The sequence below is a fragment of the Lutjanus erythropterus genome, chromosome 16, assembly GCF_056507025.1.
Source record: "Lutjanus erythropterus isolate fLutEry1 chromosome 16, fLutEry1.hap2, whole genome shotgun sequence".
Lineage (NCBI taxonomy): Eukaryota > Metazoa > Chordata > Actinopteri > Lutjaniformes > Lutjanidae > Lutjanus > Lutjanus erythropterus.
This window is the reverse complement of record NC_139332.1, coordinates 33,118,324-33,138,477: the sequence shown is the minus strand read 5'-3', so window position 1 is coordinate 33,138,477 and position 20,154 is coordinate 33,118,324. Positions and strand designations below refer to the sequence as shown.

The 20,154-nt window shown below is 38.9% G+C and overlaps 2 protein-coding genes across 2 annotated transcripts; both read right to left on the bottom strand.

The window, feature by feature from the left end:
* Window positions 1-2,366: 2,366 nt before the first annotated feature.
* Window positions 2,367-8,121, bottom strand: LOC146313454 (proton-coupled zinc antiporter SLC30A8-like). Its single transcript, XM_084738928.1, has 9 exons — window positions 7,849-8,121; window positions 6,183-6,349; window positions 5,910-6,056; window positions 5,228-5,381; window positions 4,941-5,131; window positions 4,605-4,717; window positions 4,259-4,364; window positions 3,827-3,961; window positions 2,367-3,382 (listed from the first exon to the last, which is right to left on the bottom strand). The coding sequence occupies exons 1-9, from the start codon at window positions 8,004-8,006 to the stop codon at window positions 3,237-3,239; spliced, it is 1,317 nt and encodes a 438-aa protein (XP_084595054.1). The 5' UTR covers window positions 8,007-8,121; the 3' UTR covers window positions 2,367-3,236.
* Window positions 8,122-10,582: 2,461 nt separating this feature from the next.
* Window positions 10,583-18,522, bottom strand: slc30a8 (solute carrier family 30 member 8). The gene is made up of 9 exons (XM_084738927.1): window positions 18,359-18,522; window positions 17,419-17,573; window positions 16,411-16,557; window positions 15,627-15,780; window positions 14,850-15,016; window positions 14,528-14,640; window positions 12,763-12,868; window positions 12,539-12,673; window positions 10,583-11,360 (listed from the first exon to the last, which is right to left on the bottom strand). The coding sequence occupies exons 1-9, from the start codon at window positions 18,430-18,432 to the stop codon at window positions 11,215-11,217; spliced, it is 1,197 nt and encodes a 398-aa protein (XP_084595053.1). The 5' UTR covers window positions 18,433-18,522; the 3' UTR covers window positions 10,583-11,214.
* Between the last annotated feature and the right edge of the window lie 1,632 nt (window positions 18,523-20,154).

The following is a 20,154-nucleotide window of genomic DNA, read 5'->3' as shown; positions in this document are numbered from 1 at the left end:
AGAACATCCCAGCCGAGGTGGACGTCACTGGTGGACCCGAGGAGGGGGAAAGGATCCCGCCAGAGATAAACCTTTTTATTAAATAGTTAAGATCTTTTTGGGTGAACCACAACCAAGTTGTTGTGAAAAGAAAGAGTCGCTCTCGTCGAAGCCGACGTGTGTCACAGGGAGGGACTTATGTACCAACATGTACGTCAAAGTTCCAACTCTGACACACACAGAGGGAGAGAGACTTAATTCTCTGTTCATTACTCCACTATATCATTACATGGCAAACACAGTCGTTCTTTGCTGTTGTATTTATGTTCAGACTCTTATTTAGATCCTTAAGTTCTACAGAGGAGCAATAGAAAGCATCCTGAATGGAAACATGACAAACTGGATGAGGATGTGCGCGGCCCAGGACAAAAAAAAAAAAAAAACTCCCAGAACATCAGCGGAACTCATCTACTGAGCATCAGTGATATCGGGGAGGTGAGCTGCGTTTCACTGGCACACCAGCTGTGTGTCAGCTGTTATTAATGACGTCCTTGATCGTGCTACTGTAGCTCAGGACACCCATAGCTCTTATTGCAGGAGACAGAGGGGCAGAAGAAGGTCAAACTCAAATGAGCCATAAACACTTAAGTGTCAGTAACATGTCAGGGGCCTCCGCTGCCCCAAAATGGCTGCCCAGGTACGTTAAAAATCGCAAACTTTCTCAAGGTCAAGGACCGAGGGGAGGGGGGGCTGTCAACGGGGATCCCTGCCCCTCCAAGACAATGGATCTATTTCTGAGGATGTTGCCCAGCAACAGAGGAGGTGATGTTGGCGCTTAAGGGGTTAAACTGATGCAGCGCTTCATCATGACAGATTTTATGACATTGTAAATCAGACTTTGAAAGCGAGACTCATAAGACAGTATTTGAAAATGGAATATTTTATTGAATAATTCATTTCAAGTTGCAGGCCTACATCACAGCTGCACATAGCCAGTGAAAAGATATCCTGATCATGCATTAAAATACACTCGATCCTTTCCATGTACAGTGTAACTGAAGTTGGTGGTGTAATTGATATATTTATCTTTCTATAGTTACACACCACACAGAATGCCTGTGGTTGTATCCTCTGTTTATACAGTATATTAATGCTCAAACAGAACATTATTCTTTACATAAGGTCACAGAATAAACATGCAGTTAAAATGTGTGTTTAGGATAATGAATAGTGCATATATTAGCAATATGACATGTATTGATTCAGAGATTAATATTTATTTCACAGAGTGCATTGTGACATATTTTCAACATGAAAACAGTCAAAAACTCATGAATATTAAAGTTTTAGTCAAGTTTGCACAAAAGGTAAGGGTGCTGTTCAATCACAAGCAGCTTGTCTGTCATTCAGGCATCAATGTTATTTCAATATCAACATTTCTTTGGGAATATTAGCACTAAAGGCATTTTCACACTGCATATCTTTAAGAGTTAACCCTGGGATACTTAGCCCCTTTTAACAAAAACTGTTAGCCCAGGGCGAGACAGTATGAGTCACATTGCATTTCTGCTAGCCCTGAGTTAAATGTTAAAACGTGCAACAACTGATGTGAACATTTTAGGACGTTCATTGACTGCTTCTTTGATCTTTTAGCCGTGTTTCACACTGGCACCCTTTAGCCCTGGGTAGGGATCAAAGTCATTCAGCTACCGTCAAAACACATTGGTCATATTTCAGGAAACACTATATGTAACAAAGAAAAACGTGCATTCTTTACTTGACCGGTTTAGTGTGTTATCTGGTGGTAATAATAATTATTGAGGCAGAAGAAAGGCTTCTCAGCATTAGAGGGATAGTTCAGCCAAAAATGCACGCACACCTGAATGTGGCTCCAAACTTAGGATCTACAATAAAGATTTAGACTAAAAACATGGTGTAAATGACATCTTTCAAGTCAACTTGGGCCCGCTGGGGCTTTAAGAGACTTCAATTACACAAGACGTGCAGCATGGAGGCATTTTATGTTTTTTTCTTTTCTGTTGTTTTTTTCTGTGTGAACTGTGTTCACTTAAATTGTTTGGGAGATTCTGCAACACTGTTTTCCTGTTAAACTCCAGCAGTGTTTTGTGGACTAAAAACCTAAACGTGACCTTCAATCAGCATGAAGTTGAGGAGATAATGACTGAATTTTAATTTTTTGGGTGAACTATCTTTAATAAACATGATAATGAACATAATATAAGCTGTGTGTGCAGCTCAACCTTGGCTGCAGCTGTGAGGATGAAATGCAAAGTCAATTTTCTTGTGACCTGTCACCGTCTGTCTGAACAGCCTCATGGAAGTGACAAGTCATTTGGTGTTTTTAAAGTCATGATATTGAGCCATGTTCTCTTCACTCAAAGTTAAAAAGCACAGCTCTAAAAAAAGCTCTTACTCATTTGACGTGAGATTTCAGATGTATTCTTCTGGAGATATTGACCCTCCTTCTTTAGCGACAGCCGCATTTCACCACAGCCAACTGTTGAAGGTAGATCCATCATATGCTACCATCTGCCAGTATTTCACCCTGAATTGTTTTGGATAAAGAATGAATCCTGTGTCTGTCTGTTGTCTGAGACTTTACAGTAAATGTAACACCTATTGAACCACAGTCCGGCACTTCTGGTCTCTCATCCAAATGGTGCAGTGCACATTTTGCATCCACATTGTTTAATATTTTGAAGCATTTCCACCTAAAGTTGGCGTGTTTGAATTCAAGTCGCTTTGTGCTTGTTAATGAATCAATTAAAGCACTTGGTGCGCTCCACCGTTGCACACACACACAGCTGTTCCACCTGTGTTCACACACAGCTGTTGAATGTTCTCAGAAAGTAAACTGGGTACTAATATTTTCTAAATATATTCCCACAGCTTCTGAATATTTCAGAAATGTTTTTTCCCCGTTCTCACTTTTCTTTTGTCCAGGAAATGGGGAATGGTTTGGAGGGTAAACTTAGAGCTAACGCTGCTCCACCAAGCCCACTTTGGACTGTGCCACCATCAAAGTTTTCTTAGCCTGGGGATAATAGCTAAATTAGCCAGGGGGAAACAGCTGTGTATAAAGTACACTTAAGGCACATGTGTCATGAGTCTTTGGCGTTAATGTCACAGTGAAACACGAGACCCCTGAGTCCAGTGAGCAGAACCACTGAGTATCACCAGCCGAACCACAGCTTGGCTTTATTCTGCCAGGATCATATGAAGAATCTAGACAGGTTCTACATCTTGGGGGCCTCACAGAAAGTGCATCCAGGCTTCAGGTCGGCCTGTTTCTCCACCTGAATCGTAACAGAGTGGAAGTTGTAGGAAGAGAAACAAGCCTGAGTAATTTCCCTTAAGACAGTCTGAGCATCCACTGACTCATCTGAGAGGAAGAGGAGAAGACAAAAGGAGACGACATTAAACAAATGTTAGTCACCTTATGTGTTTATACTAGAAATCTAAAAGAGAAAAACATGCAGCGGGGTTCCTGTGTGACTTAAATGCTTTTTAAGAATGCTTTAAGAAAAGCTTTTTCCTGAAGGACTGAGGTTCTACCCAGAACCATCTGCTTCTGAAGAACCGCTTTTAATGTGTTTGCATTATGACAAAACGGCTATTCTGCCACATGTATTTGAGTCTAAAGTTAGCATCAAAGAATTCCTTGCAAATTCTTACGAGTGTTGGCAAATGAAAATTAGTGACCGTGACTGTTTTGATTCATTCATCATGGCTTCAAGTGGCACCACAGTACAGTTGGGATCACACACACAGCTCATGATTTCACAAGAGATTTTGTTCGCATTCTAGCATGGCGGTTTCCTCTCACCTATAGCGACGTGTGCAGACAGCACCGCCTGGTTCATGGTGAGGGCCCAGATGTGAAGGTTGTGGACAGCTGTTACTCCTGTCACTGCGAGCAGACCGTCCCGCACCTCGCTGTATCTCATCCCTGCTGGAGTCCCTGAGTCATTGATGAAACAGAGAGAAATATTTTTTTCTTCTGTGTCAGGTTTTTGGAACTGAAGTGAGCTGAAGTGAACTGCTGGGCTGATTTGGACTGAAAGAGTCGCTGAAGGTACGTTCATAACTGACGTTTTCAGCTTCTATTTTCTAAAACATATAATATGTTAAAAGGAAAAACTCCCATTGTCCTTCACACAGACTTTAAGAACAAATATAAGACAAAAGTAAAAAAAAAAAAAAAAAACATTCATGCACGAGGTGCATTGTTTTTAGGAGCAGGGAATGAGAGTCTTACCCTCCATCAGGACAATAAGAATGTCCCTCATGACGGTGAAGGTGGTGCACAAGATAAATATGGAGAACAGGAAGGTGCAGATGGGGTCAGCCATCTTATATTCTGGCTGAAAGAAACAAAGCGCACAGATAATTAGACATATTAATCACCTGTGTAATAACATAATTTATCTGGTCTTGTTAACTGGGGTTGTACTGAGTACTGTTCATGAATGGAAATTTATTTTGATAATGGCAATAACGCTACAGTAAGTAGCAATTTGAATACTCTTCCCCTCCCCTCATGAGTTTAAGTTTCGCTCTGTTGGACGTCCCTCACTTTCAGCAGATCTGCAGAGACTCCTAACCTTGAAGAAGATAATGATGGCGCTGACCAACACACTGATGCTCTGGAGAAGATCTCCCACCACGTGGACAAAGGCTGCTCGCACACTGGCACTGGCCTGCGGAGCCCTCCGTCCTGAAAGGAAGCAGTTCATTAAGAACCACGTTCTAAGTATAATTATACAATGGATTATGATTCATTATATATTCCATTATAATGTAATTGTAATGGACTTAAATGACCACCCACAGTGCATATTACATGCATGGGAGGGATTAAATACTTCACTGTTTCATGGTCAACACTAATAACCTTTGTGAAGAAAGACAAAATACTGATTTGCATACACAGATCGTACCATCATTGATCCCTTTTTGCTCCAAGTCTACATGTTTAACGGTCAACTGAGCGTGGTTTGACATCTGATTGTTTCCTTTCTTGTGAATGTGGCCGCGGCCGTGTGAGGCGAGTCCCCCATGGCCGTGCCCGAGCGAGCCGCGACCGCCATGACTGTGGCCGTGGCCGGACTGGTGCAGGATGAGGGCCATGCTTTTGAGAGCAAAAACAGTTTTCAAAGTATGAAACTACCAAATTCTGAGTTACAAGGTGTTTTGACAGCATGAACTGAGCGTGCGTTTCGCTCACATAACGTTAACCATGACAGCACAACCAGAGGTAATGAGCATGACGGTGCCCTCGATGGTGTAGTCATCGCTGATGAGGCGCTCCACAGCCAGATAAACCAACACTCCTGTTACCAGCCAGATGGTGAAAACTGACAGCAGTGCACCCAGGATCTCTGCATGGGTGAAGGAGGAAATGAAATCAGGAAAAAACAACAGTAGTGAAATAGTGACAGGAAACTGTTGTAGAGAGGAGGTTTAATACGGAACCCATGTTCTCTGAGTGAAACGATTCTCTCCACCCTACATACTCCATATGTACGGAAACACTGTAAGACACTGTATGGAACCCAAGCAGAAAGGTCGGCTCTGGAAACATCTGAGGTAAGAACACCACTCAACAAAATATGTAAGATAGCTGTGGTTGTTTTTGTCTATTTTAATGTGGAAATGTTATAGTCTCAGATTTGCAACAAATATATGCTTCATTGTTTGATGTTGCTCGTATCAACCCACACTTTTTGCCTGAAAATGTTGATAAAAATAAAACTGCAAATCCTGGATCCATCTGTTCTTATTACTAAACCATCCAGGCAACAATAACTGTAAACTAAAAACTACACAATGTATTGAACAAAGGATTAAATATTGAGGTAAGCAACACCAGCTTTAGAAATGGACGGCTGCATGCTGTCAGTACTTACCCGCCCGATGCCAGCCATAGCTGAGCCTGTGTGTGGCAGGTCTGGAGGAGAGCCAGAGGGACAACAGGCTGATGATGAAGCTGACAACGTCCGCCAGCAGGTGAGCAGCGTCTGTCATCACCGCAAGACTGCCTGCAAAATACCCACCTGCAGAAACGGTAAAAACAGTAAATCGATATAAATATTATACTGTTGAAATTATTAACTTGGATCCAGAAAAGAAGAGCCAGAGAGAGGAGTCGAGGTTTAAAGATTAAAAAAAAAGTGACTCACCGAGGACTTCGCCAATAACGAAAGTCAGGCAGATGACTGAGACCACATACAGCCTCCTCCTGGCAACTTTTGTCTCTTGTACGCGGTGCTCCTGTGCATGACAGTTGTCATGGCAATGCTTGATGCCATCGGTGCTTTTCATCTGTAATGCCTCTTGGTTGAGCTCGCTGCGTGTGCATTAAAGTGAGAATAAATGCAATAAAATGAGATCAGATAATGGCATAATAGTTGAGCAAAATGCGATCGCTCACATGGGTGTGTGCATGATCAACAGACCTGAAGCTGGTCCACAGCTAATCTTGATACTACTGGACCGATCAGCCTAACTTTTTTGTACGCTGAAGGACCTTCGTGATTCAGAACTTTAGAAAAACCTTGGCAGTGAAGAAGAGTTTGGGAACCACTGGATTAAGCCAGTTGTCAGTGTCAGTCTTTTTATGCTACAAGTCTTTTTGTTGTGTTTACAGTGTCAGTCAGTCTGTTTGCAGGTATCGCCCCCCCCCCCCCCCCCCAACAGGATACACATATTTGCACAATGATACTTAACAAAGGTTAAGTCTCAACACAAAGGTTAGGTATTGGTGCTACTGTCTGTAGGCTATTTTGAGTTGGAGTTCAATCACTTTTGTTTCTTTTTTACTCTATTCTTACTTTTATTTAATATGTGTGTGCATTTATGCGCATGCATGCACCTCGTGCACGGGTGTTGGCTGTGGTGACAACCCTGAAGGTTGGGAGATATTTGCATTCAGCGTGTTTTAATCATTGAAAAAGTTGAAATGTGTACCTCAAAAACTGTTGTTTTCTTTCCACATTAACTATGAATTGTGATGTTTAGGAGTTGTAAGTAATTTGTATTAGTAGAATATTTGCAGTTGATAAAAAATCCAAACCATCCTTTTTTAATTCTATTTTCAAATTCTTTCTAATTCTACAGTTTTATTCATGACTGTGGAGGTTTTTACAGATTGTTATTGTGTTTCATTATGATGGAAAATTAAATTAAATCGAACACTGAAAACTGACCATCGGATCTTCAACCTGTCAAAAAATAAATAAAATAATTAAACTAAGAAGAAAGTCATTATTTGCTCTTGGCTGTATATTTGAGCCACTTTATTCACATCTGACACGTCCAATAATAACAATAATATTCCTCTGAAAATACTTAAAATATTGACTTGTATTTAAAGACAGGGACTAATCATCACAAATGTTGAGTTAAAATCTAAAAATATTGAGTTAAAACCTAAAAAATAGTGTTACAAATTCAAAATAATGAGTTGAAATCCAAAAATGTTGAGTTAAAATTTCAACATGTTAGCGTGAGTGAGTTAAATAATGTGTTACTGAACACATGTTCTGTATGTTGTATTAACTCTTCCTTCTTATTGTATTTTCTGTGGGTTATTCTGGAGAATATTATTCTGTCAGCACCTCTCTGTGTGTTTGTCAGTGATGGTCGGATAAGAAGAGGTTAAACTGGTCACATGAACTGACTGAACGGACAGTTTGCTCACAGCTGGTGCAGACAAACACTGAACCACTGCTGCACAACTTTACCTGAAGTCTGACAAAGTTTAGTTCCTTCTCACAAACTTTTAACTTTCTCACCGGATAATTTAACTTACTGGATTTCTTGACCAAACGTGAGATTAAACTTTACCTTTCCTGTGTGGTGTATTTTCTCCTCACTTCTGGCTCCAGAGGAAACCTCTCTGGGTCCATCTTCTTGACCATGTCTGGATCTTCCTCTCCAAGTCTGCTCGTGGAAAAGTGTTTAACAGCCGCCAGGCAGCCTGTTTGACATCGATGCAGACGCATGAGCGGCAGCTGCACCGCCTCTGTGGAGTGAACAGAGAGGAGGAGACGGCCTCAAGCGTCCAGGTGTAACAGGTGAGCACCTGTCAGGTACATAAACAAGTTGTCAGTCTCACGATTTAAAAGTTGAAGATAGATTCACCTTTGTGTGATGTGTAGGTAAATGAGTGCACACTGTTGTTCAGCCATCCGTAACCTGCCCACATCCACTGAGCCCAAACTTTAGATTAAACTTAATACTTAACTCAATTTAATGAGGAACTTTCTCAAAATAGTAAGCTATCTCAAAATACTGAGATACTTTATTAAAATGATGAAAACTTTTTAAAATCCAATCCAATCCAATCCAACTTTATTTGTAAAGCACTTTATAAGCAACCGCAGTGGACCAAAGTGCTGTACAGAAATAAAATACAAGAAGAGATTGGGGGAAACTTCAAAATAATGTGAGACTTTATCAAAATTATGAGAAACTTTCCCTGAATTATGAGGAACTATCAAAATTGAGAAACTTTATCAAAATAATGAGGAACCTTCTCAAATTAAGTAGAAACTTCAAAATAATGACATAATCAAAATTGAGAAACTTTCTCAAAATATTTAGACATTAGCAAAATTATGAGAAACTTTATCAACATAATGAATAATATTGAGTTTCGATGTCAAAATAATGAGAAGCCTTCTCTGAATAATAATCATGTGTGTGTGTTCAAACAGCGACTGTCCTCAATGTTAAGGAATAAATGATTTTCTTCTGGTATTTTTCTTTGTACCTTTGCCCTGAAGGAAGTAGCTGGAAGCAGTGATCCAGATCAGTGGGTCCCAACCTCTTTTCCTTGGAGCCCCCACATTACTTTCATAATAAATTGCTGCCTAACTGAATTAGTTAGTTAACTTTATGAATAAAAAGACAAATAAGTCAGATATTTGCTGAGCCAGATTGTACAGGAAGTGAATGATTTATCATTAATTAATTAATTGCCCAGTAAGAATTGAAGTGATTAAACGTTTTGTTTATAGCCATTCAGTGGATAAAGAAACTTAAAATTAAACTTAAAAGGGGGGGGGGGGGGGGTGGGAGTAGAAAATTAGAATATTTATTTATTTATAGTTTGGTTTGTTTGCAGCCTGTAGCTGTTCTACCCAGTTACAGGCTGCCTCTGGAGATATAAATAATAAGCTAATGTTGGTGATTATAAAAATATTAATATGAGATGTATGTGCCTGAACTGTAAATATTTTCAAAATAAAAGACTTGAAGTAAGTGGCTACCAGCCAGCTGTGTGTCAGCTGTTATTAATGATGCCCTTGATGGTGGTTCTGGATCTCAGGTCACCCACAGCTCTTAACTGCAGGAAACAGCAGGGTGGGACGAGGTCAAACTCAAATGAGCCATGAGCAGAAACACGTCAGACGCCCCGATGGCCTGAAGTGGCCACACAGGTACATTTAAAAAAATCACATGAGGTCAAGAAGTTGAGGGGGGAGAGGGGGGGCTGTTAACAGAGGTCAACCTGCCCCTCAAGACAGTAGATCCATGTGTGAGGTTGTTGCTGAGCAACAGAGGAGCTGATGTCGGCAGTAAAGGGTTAAACTGATGCAGTACTTCATCATGAAGGATTTGATTAAATTACAAAAGTTTGATGAAAGATTTTTCACTTGATTATGTGTTTTTCTGTCTTAGCACACATATCTGTACTTTCTACTCTGTACATTTTCAAAACAGGCTCATCACTTTGGTTTTAATGTGTCTGAGAGGAATTATTGATTATTTTTATTTTGTGTCATGTCTTGTGCCGCCTCCCCAACATTAAGAAACATTTCAATAATATAAAGAAAAGATGATTGCTTGGTGTCTCCATTAATGCACGTCACACCTGACAGACGTAAAAAAAATGACGTAAAAGACGAAAAAAAACATAGAAGACGTAAGACAAAAAAGACATAAGAAGGAATAGACTTAACAAGACAAAAAACATAACAAGATAAACTGCATAAAAAAAATGTAAAAGAACAGAAAATGGCATAACAAGACAAAAAAAGACATAAGACATAAGACTTAAGACAAAAAAGTCAGAAAATTGAACATGACAAAAATAAGTAACAGGTTGAAAAACACAAAAATGTAAAAAGACGATGATGAAACAAGATGAAATAAGATGCCACAGACACGATGAAAATGACTTGAAAGAGGACAAAAAAACAAAGGAAAGGACAGTAAAAGACTAACTAAAAAAGATCAAACTAGATAAAATTATGTCATAAGACAAAAAAAGATGTAACAAGACAAACCACATAACCAAATAAAAAAATGACCTAACAGACGTAACATAACGAAAGACGTAACAAGACAAAAAAAATAATAATAATAACAAGATGAAAAAGACATAAGACAAAAGCGAAAAACACCAGTTAGCTTAGCTTCAGTTAGCTTTGCACAAAAACAGCTGATAGACTTTTTACTTTTACACTTTGCGTTCACTTCAGAGCCTTTACTTTTTTTTATTTTTGCTCAAGTAAAGAAGACGTCTGACTGTAAATCAGATTTCAGAGCAGAAATATTTTATTGAATAATTCATTTAAACATCCATGGATCATGTATGAAAATGCTCCTCATGATCAGGACACATACAGTACTTCAGACGTTGCAGGTGTAATAATCAATGCAGAGAAACGTGTGTTGGTCTACAGTTACACACCAACACAGAACGCCTGTGGCTGAATCCTCTGTGTTGACACAGTACGTTAACCTCAAACAGTACGTCATTACTCACATGAGATCACAACAGTTAAATTGTGTGTTTAGGATAATGAAGAGAAGCATAAACTAGCAGTTAGACCACAGTTTAACATGTACAGATTCAGAAAATAGGAGCATTTACTTTACACAGTGCATTATGATTTATAATTCAACATGAATACACTTAAAAACAAACAACTCATGAATATTTCTGTTTTAGTTAAAACTTCACACATGTTAAGGGAGTTTTTCTTCTAAAGCGTGTCTTTCATTCAGTCGTGAGCTCACTGTCTATTCAAAACCAACATTTCTTTGGGGAAATCAGCGCAAAGACACCTACGGCACAGTCGTGCGACTTTGGCGTTACAGTAAAACGTAAGACCTCGGGGGTCCAGAGGGCGGCGCAGACCCGCTAAACCACGGCTCGGTCTCGTTCTGCCGGGACTGTACGAAGGATTTGAGGGCGGGTTCCTACATCTTGGGGTCCTTGCACAGGGTGCATCCAGGCTTCAGGTCGGCCTGTCTCTCCATCTGAATCGTAACCGAGTGGAAGTTGTAGGAGGAGAAACAAGCCTGTGTCATTTCTCTCAGGACGGTCTGAGCGTCCACTGACTCATCTGTGGAGGAGAGAGGAGGACAAATGTTAGTCGCCTTGTGTGTTTATGCTGAATATTTATGTAAATATTTATTTTTAACTGTGTTTGGGCACAAAGGAAAAGAGAAAAAACGTCCAGAGGCACGCTAGTAGCCTCTTGAGATCCTAACACTGACTCATCGACTGTGTAGAATGAATGTGTGATATGAGACTATATGAAAACTTTTTTTTCAACAGAATATAGTGCCGATTTCCCTTATTTATTAGCTTCATACGCAGCATTTCATGCACATCTGATCCCTTTTCTTATTTCAAGTTTAATATATATTCATATGTTGTTCTATTTGTGTTTTGTTAATTTATAGTTATTTGTAATTATTAAAACTGTCAGTAAAAGTCAACTGTTTCAGTGTCCTGATGTTATCTTGGACAATAAAGTTTATTATTAAACTGTAAAACATCCTGCCTCCATTATATTACAGTTTTAATCCATCTATAGTGTTTTGGTGTGAGTTGCTGAGTTCTGAATGTACATTTTGGTTTAATTAACATTGTACAAAAAACAAAAAAAACTTATGTTACCATGCTCCCTAAAACAACAACAACTAGCAAAGCAGGTTTCAAAATAAATAAAGCCTGTTAACAACAGTCTGGTGCATGAATGTTGGCAGGCTGCAGCTAAATGATTGTTTTTGTTGTCGACTGATCTGTAAATTATTTTTTCGATTGATCAATCGGTTTGTTTGGTCCATCACATGTCAGGGGATGATGGAGAATATTGATCAGTGTTTCTCAGATCTCAGGGAGGCGTCCTCGGATGTCTGGTGTTTGTGTTTGGGAAGCTGGAATCAGAGAATCCTGAGGGTTTCTTTTCTTTGGAAATGACTGGAAAACCGATTGATCGATTGTCGAAACAGGCAAATGACTTACTAGTCAATTTTTAATTGATTGATCTAATTGTTGCAGCTTTAAATGCATCAGTGCTGTGTTCACTGTTATGTAAACCTTCAGAGGGATCCTGATTCATTATCATTATATTTTTTTGTTTGATTACTTTATTTCTTTCTTTAAATTAGTTGATGGTCCACCGACTGTTCTGATTCATTCATGATGGTTACAAGAGACAACAATGTTTAAAAGTAAAATATTGTAGGATCATGCAGACAGCTCATCTGTCACCAGGTAGCAGTTTCCTCTCACCTATAGCAACGTGTGCAGACAGTACGGCCTGGTTCATGGTGAGGGCCCAGATGTGAAGGTTGTGGACAGCCGTCACCCCCTTCACTGCGAGCAGACCGTCCCGCACCTCGCTGTATCTCACCCCCGCTGGAGTCCCTGAGTCGCAGATAAAAACAAGGACAAGCATAAATGTAAGACGCCGTACGTTGTTTTTTGTTTTTAGCACCAGGGAATGAGAGTCTTACCCTCCATCAGGACAATAAGAATGTCCCTCATGATGGTGACGGTGGTGCACAAGACAAATATGGAGAACAGGAAGGTGCAGATGGGGTCAGCCATCTTATATTCGGGCTGAATGAAACAAACAACACAGATAATTAAGGTTAAGGGTTATCCGGCATCTTAATGATCTGTGTAATTAAATAATTCTTTGGTTGAGAGTTGGAGCTGCACTATTTTTTAAGAATGGTATTTTTTTTAAAGAGCACAATGGGCCTCATGCAAGAACATTTTTTTATTCTGGTTTTATAATTATAGTCACATGACTCTGGTGACAGGTCTGGACCGCTCATAAAATGTGTTTGTATCCGAAAAACAATTCAAAATACAAGAAAACTGGTGAATGCAACAAGTTCTCCTAAATCACCCATAAAAAAAACTCTAAACACTAAAACAGCCAATCAGTAACTGTTGAAATTTTCAAAACAACGTACCTTTACTAATTAAATAGCAATGTTTCAAACTTTTTAGGGTTTTATTTTTGTACTGGTTTCAAGCTCGTTCCCAGAGCCGACGGTTATTTTTTTCTGATGGTTCTAGGCGGAAATTTGTTATTATTAATCTTAAAATAACAAGTTTAAAATTGATAAAATACTTTAAACTTTTTCTCCCTCTGTGTAATTCTAGATTAATCTAAAATCTGAATCAGATCAATGATGGTTATTATCCTACAGAAAAATACTGCTTTGAATCGATGCAATCAATACAGTTTACTACGTATGACAGCATGCATGTTGATAAATATAAATAAATTTTACTTTATTTAATTTTTGAAAAGTTAAATTAACAGAATAAATGCATTGATCTCTGGTATTTATCATGAGAGACTCTGGCACTTTTAATGTTAAGAACAAATCTGTGTGTATGAGAGGTTCTTGCATGACGTCTAATGTATTTTTACACCACTGGTTACCAGTAAGGTGAGGAAAGGAGCTAAGAGCACAATACTGAAGGGGAAAAGGACAGTGGCAGTTAATTTAGTATTTCTTATGCAAGAGCGGCTCATGATGTTACAGTAATGACAGCCTGGGGGTCTGCAGCACACTGAAATCACTGAACACTCCGCAGAGACGCCGAGCGACAAAAAACCAGCACATGGACAGAAAATACGGCAGCGTCTCTCCCGCTGCAAACAGCCACGGCGTTGTGTCGTCCCACATTCCTCGAGGGTGAGTGTGTTTTTAGCATTGTGAACACAGACCCGCGCTCAGCTGGAAACTAAAAATAATGCAGGAATTAATAAATATGAGAGCTACGGCAGCCAGATTTAAGACAACACGCTGACAATAAACAATAACATTCACTAATTAAGAGACAGTTTTAACTTAATATTCTTATTTTCTTTCTTAAAGGACACCAGGTCACCCCTGACCAAGACAAAAAGAGAAAAGGGTCTTTTGTTTGTTTTTCTTTGATGTATTAATCTGATTTTACTGTATTATCTACTGTGTGTGCTCAGATTTGTTTTGTTTTACCTGTTGTTCATTGATTTACTGTTAAATGTTTTCTCCTGTTGCATTATTTTTTTTTACACATTTGGAAACTTGAAGCCTTGAAGACTGAAACTACTGCGCACTAACAATTTATTTGAATTATTTTTCTGTTCCAACACTGAAAATTATGCAGTAAACTTTATAGTTCTTGAGCTACTTATCGCTTTATTAAGAAAGAAATCGTTATATATTATATAACAGAAAGATGGCGCTGTATTATGTTCTGAAATCTCCTAACCTTGAAGAAGATGATGATGGCGCTGACGAGCACGCTGATGCTCTGGAGAAGATCTCCCACCACGTGGACAAAAGCCGCTCGCACACTGGCGTTGGCCTGCTGAGCCCTCCGTCCTGAAAGAAAGTAGTTATTAATTATACGCTGGATTATAATTCATTATATATTCCATTATAATGTAATTATAATGGCCTGTAAAGCCCCCCACGGTGCATGTTCAGTCATAATGCAGACTGCTGTCCGTGGGGGGATTAAATAATTAATATTTCATTGCATCATTTGAGAGGAAAGTGACAAAATAATGAGTCTTTTACTATGAACTTACCGTGATTGACGCCGTTTTGTTCCAAGTCTACATGTTTATCATTCGAGTGGGCGTGGTTCGAGATGTGATTGTGTCCTTTTCCCTTCTTGTGACCGTGGCTGTGTCCATGTGAGCTGAGACCCCCGTGACTGTGGCCGTGGCCGGACTGGTGGAGGGCGAGGGCCATGCTTTGAGAGCAGGAACAGGACAGTATTTTCAAAGTATGAAACTAATCTTCTTTAAGAGTCAATGAAACTGGATTTAGTATCCACCTCCTCTGTAGTGGCTTTAATTTCATCCCCGATTCTAAAAAACTTGGGACGCTGCGTAAAACGTAAATAAAATCAGAATGCAATGATTTGCAAATCGTTTTCAACTTGTATTCAATCAAATATAGTACAAAAACAAGATAGTTCAAACTGATAAACTTTATTATTCTTTGCAATTATACCCTCATTCTGAATTTGATGCCTGCAACATGGTTCAAAAAAGTTGGGACAGGGGCAACAAAAGACTGGGAAAGTTGTGTAATGCTCAAAAAACACCTGTTTGGAGCATTCGACAGGAAAATGGTAACAGGTGACAGTATGATGATTGGGTACTACATTTACAAAAAACAGTTTGAACATTAAATATCTTGTCTTTTTACTGTATTCAACTGAAAATTGTTTGCAAATTGTTTGCAAATCATTGCATTCAACTTTAATATGTTTTACACAACACCCAAACTTTTTTTGGAACCGGGGTTGTACATCACAGAAGCTGCTTGAATTGGACTGCGGTGTATTTTTTACTCACATAATATTAGCCAGCACAGCACAACCAGAGGTAATGAGCATGACGGTGCCCTCGATGGTGTAGTCATCGCTGATGAGGCGCTCCACAGCCAGATAAACCAACACTCCTGTTACCAGCCAGATGGTGAAAACTGACAGCAGTGCACCCAGGATCTCTGCACAGGTGAAGAGGAGAGGAGAGGTAGGAGGAAATGAAATCAGGAGAAATACAACAAGAAGCGTGGTTAAATACTGACAGGAAGTTATTTTGGAAGTTATTCCAAATTAAGATAACCTGAAAACTGCTTGAAATTCAGGACAGAGATCTAACAAGACAGAGGAAAACCAGGTTTTGACTCAGCTCTAATTATCAGACTAAACTACATTTTACAGATGTTCTGGCCAATCAGGTTTGAACATATTTGGACGAGAACACACATAGAACCAACACTGAAGGTCTGAAGTCTTCTCTAGTTTTAGATTTTACAAACTGACAAATGACGGTCTGTGGTTTTACTGTCGGTGCAAAAACAGGATGGGACAAAGACAGAGAGAGAACGTCTTTACACTTTCCCATCATGAAAAATATAAACAACAAAACAAATAAAAACAGAATGCAATGATAAAAAAAAAAAAGTGGAGAGTAAAGACACGACTTAAAGTAGTGTGAGAAAAGGAAGACTATAAACTGAAGTGCCACGTCTTAAGTTGCATAGGCTTCATTCGTCTATCCTCATTACTAAACCTTCCAAAATGTTTGTGCTGCAGCTTTAAATACCGACAGATAAATGCCGTCAGTACTGTACCCGCCCGATGCCAGCCGTAGCTGAGCCTGTGCGTGGCCGGTCTGGAGGAGAGCCAGAGGGATAACAGGCTGATGATGAAGCTGATGAAGTCCACTAGCAGGTGAGCAGCGTCTGTCATCACTGCGAGACTGCCTGCAAAATACCCACCTGCAAAAAGACAATAAATTAATATAAATATTACACTATTGATCACACATCCAGTGAATAAAGGATGTGACACAGAACATCAAGGTGGAAAACATAAGATAGACTCCCTTAAGAGATTTTACAAAAACTGGGACCAATTCTAACTATGAACTCTGAACTATCCCATCTATGCTTGAATGCACTTTTTTGTGTTTGTGTGTTTTCTTTTTATGTGATCCGTTTGTTTTGGATCCACATATTTGTAACTTAGTGCAAAAATTAGTTCAGCAGTCCAAACAGAGAGTTGAAGCTACAGACGATGATAGATCAGATCAGCTGATTATAACTGTCAGCTGTCTCTTAATGTTGAACAGTCCACTGCTTTCCATAGACACTCTGGAGTTTGAGTTAAGTGTGTCTCGCTGCCTGCCAAACTCCATTTACATTTTGCTCGATTTAACCGTTTTAAACATCTACAACTTCTACAAGATTATCAAAGATTTCTTTACAATTCAAAAAGAGAGACATACTCTTTTGGCAAACATTCAACATTAATTTGAACTCTAATTAATGTGAGAAAGGCAAAGAATGACAGAAATTTCAAAGAAAAAAGAGGAAGTAAGGCGAAGCAGAGGAAGTGAAAGGAGACCGAGGAAACACTGAAGTCAGGAGTGGGAGAAAGGGTGAAAACAGAAGAAAATTGTGAGTTTGTGATCGAGTGAATGAAGGACTGACTAATTATTAAGTGTCAGACTGAAGAAGCATTAGATTTTGTCGGGCACAGTGATAACGGGAAACGTACTTTACTGACTAAAAGTATCAAAAAGGAAGGTGAGGCAGGAAGATAAATCAAGAGAAAGTGAGAAAAACAGAAGTACTGACCAAGAATTTCACCGATCATGAAAATCAGGCAGATGACAGAGACGAGATACAGTCTCTTCCTGGCAACTTTCTTCTCCTGCTCTCGATCCTCCTGCGCACGGCTGTTGTCATGGCAATGCTTGATGCCACCGGAGCCATTTATCTGGTTGGGCACGCTGGATATACATTAAAACAAAAATCAGTGCAATAAAGTAATAGCAGATTCAATTTAATTATGTTTTAAATCATAATACAAATGATCTCAGTGCACCATTTTTACAGAGCTGGTCTTTTTAATATTATATTAAAATTAGACCCAATAGTTCCTACTAAGAGGAACAGTGGGGAGGAAAAAAACTTTTTAACGGGCAGAAACCTTTGTGATTATTCAAGTCCAGCTAATTTTACTTCTATAGCAAATATAATATTAGTAATAGTAATATTACAAATTTGCCACAAGGGCCCAGCTACAGAAACATTTGTTTGTGTTGCAACAAATAATTTTAATTATTGATTAGGGATGTAAGAATATCAAAAACTCAAAAACATGACCAAAAAAATGACAACTTCAAAACTAAACACTAAATCTGATGTGGACTTTTGTCTTTTGTTGCTCTAACACAACTTTTTTTAAACTTGTTGCAGGCATCAAATTCAGAATGAGTGTATTTACAAAAAACAATAAATGCAATGATTTATTAATAATATCACTTTATATTATTTATTAATAATTTAAAGTGATGAATAGGCTGAGTGAACTGGGGCACAGTGGTCGTTTGCGCACTGCTAATCCCAGCAGACTCACCAGTCCCGTGTGGAAAAACCACCGGTTCACAAACAAGGGGAGCGTGAGCAAACTGACTCAGCACAACCGACACGATGAACAAAACTGTGAGCAGTGTGACTAAAACTCACTGAATCATTTAAGATAAACAAACAAACAAACAAACAAACACATTACCTCCCCACAGTGGAGTAACCGTTCCTGCCCTCGGACACCAGGGGAACCCTCTCTGGAACCTTCTTCTGGAACATGACTGATGTCTTGGAGAATATCAGATATAAAGAAATCCCTCAAAATACCCAAACTAAAACAAAAGCATGCTAAAAAAAAAACAACAAACAAACAATCAAACAAGGTAATTCTAATTCAACTTAAAAAGTACTTCCGAGGCAGCTTCAGCTCTGAACTTCTCTGTCTTGCTGTGATCTTCTGTTTGCTGCACAGCCGCTGAACATCTTATTAAAACAGGCAGCAAACAGGCTGCAAGCAGCCCAATTTGGGATGCAGCCTTGTGACCAGCACCGTCTGCACCGTGTGCAAATACACGGCCGCCTGCACCGCCTGAGAGAGGGCAGGAGACAAGGAGACCCACAGGGATAAAACAAAAAAAAGAAAATAGAGATATAAAAGTAAAACTTCAGCAGATATCCGAGTTAAATGTATGAGAGGGACGCAGCTGTCAGACTCATTAATAAACTGACAGTTTCATGTTTTACTGAATGAAAAGAGTCTAAAAGTTTCACATTAACTCACCTTTGACTGATGGTTTGACTGATTGTGCACTCACTGTTTATCACACCGAGCATTTTCACCCACAACCACTACAGTCACTGTCTGGCCCCGCCCCCCTCCGCTGATCAGCCGGCACGCTGGGGGTTATACAATCAAACAGAGTGCCGTGCGCTCCTCCTTCCTGTCTGACATCACATGGTCATTGATCTCTGATTCTCCTCTTATCAGTTTCTTTAACTTTATCTTTGATGACAGTGTTTCATGTAAATAATTAAAAAAAAAAATGCTTTCAAATCTGCTCCCATCTGTTTAAAGGAGATCCAGTCGATTAGAAACTACAGAAGGTCATTTTAGTCAACATTAAACAAATAAACAAACAAACAAACAATCAAACAAAAAGGCTATGAAACTGTTTGTTTATTTATTTGTTTATTTGTCTGTCTGTCTGTCTATCTATCTATTTATTTATTTGTTCATTCTGTGTGATGTCACCCTCTCCACTTCAAAAACGAAAAGTGTTGTTTGTTGTTATTTTCTGCTGAAAAAAACAAGAAAAGAAAGAAAAGAAAGAACAAACAAACAAACAATATTTGCAAATTTCCTCTTCTTTTTTTCTGTCTTCAGGCCAAATCTAGACAAAACATAAACCATCACAGACCAGTTTAAAAATGCATCCAAACATATGTAAGCATTATGTTTGTTTGACTCCTCATGTCAGTTTTAATAACTATCTTTAATGACAGTATTTTATGGAGATATGTTTTAAATCCAGTCTGCTCCAGTCTGTCTAAATTTTACTTGTGTCTCTGTAGGCTAAAGAAATTAATTAATACTGAAATAATTAAATTAGACAATTAATATGTAGCCTAAATAAACATAATTTAATGTATTTCTTTCTTTCTTTCTTTAAAACAGTGCAACACTGTAACAGCGCTCAACATGCCAGACCACACGAGGAGCAGACTTCATGTAATTACACTTTTTCAAGGTTAAGCAACAGATAAATGCTCTTAAAGAATATGAGTGTAAACTGTACAGTGGGGTGATCGAGAAGAACCAGTTGTTAACATGTGGTTCCAAAATCTACCACAAGGTGGGGACAAAGAACCATCTACAGGAAGTGGAACAGGAGAGGGAACTGAGACAGTCTTCATGGGGCAGGAGCACCAAGACGAGGACCCTGTCTGTATCTGAAAGAATTATTATTATCATTGTCTTTTATTTCTCTTTTCTTTTTTTTT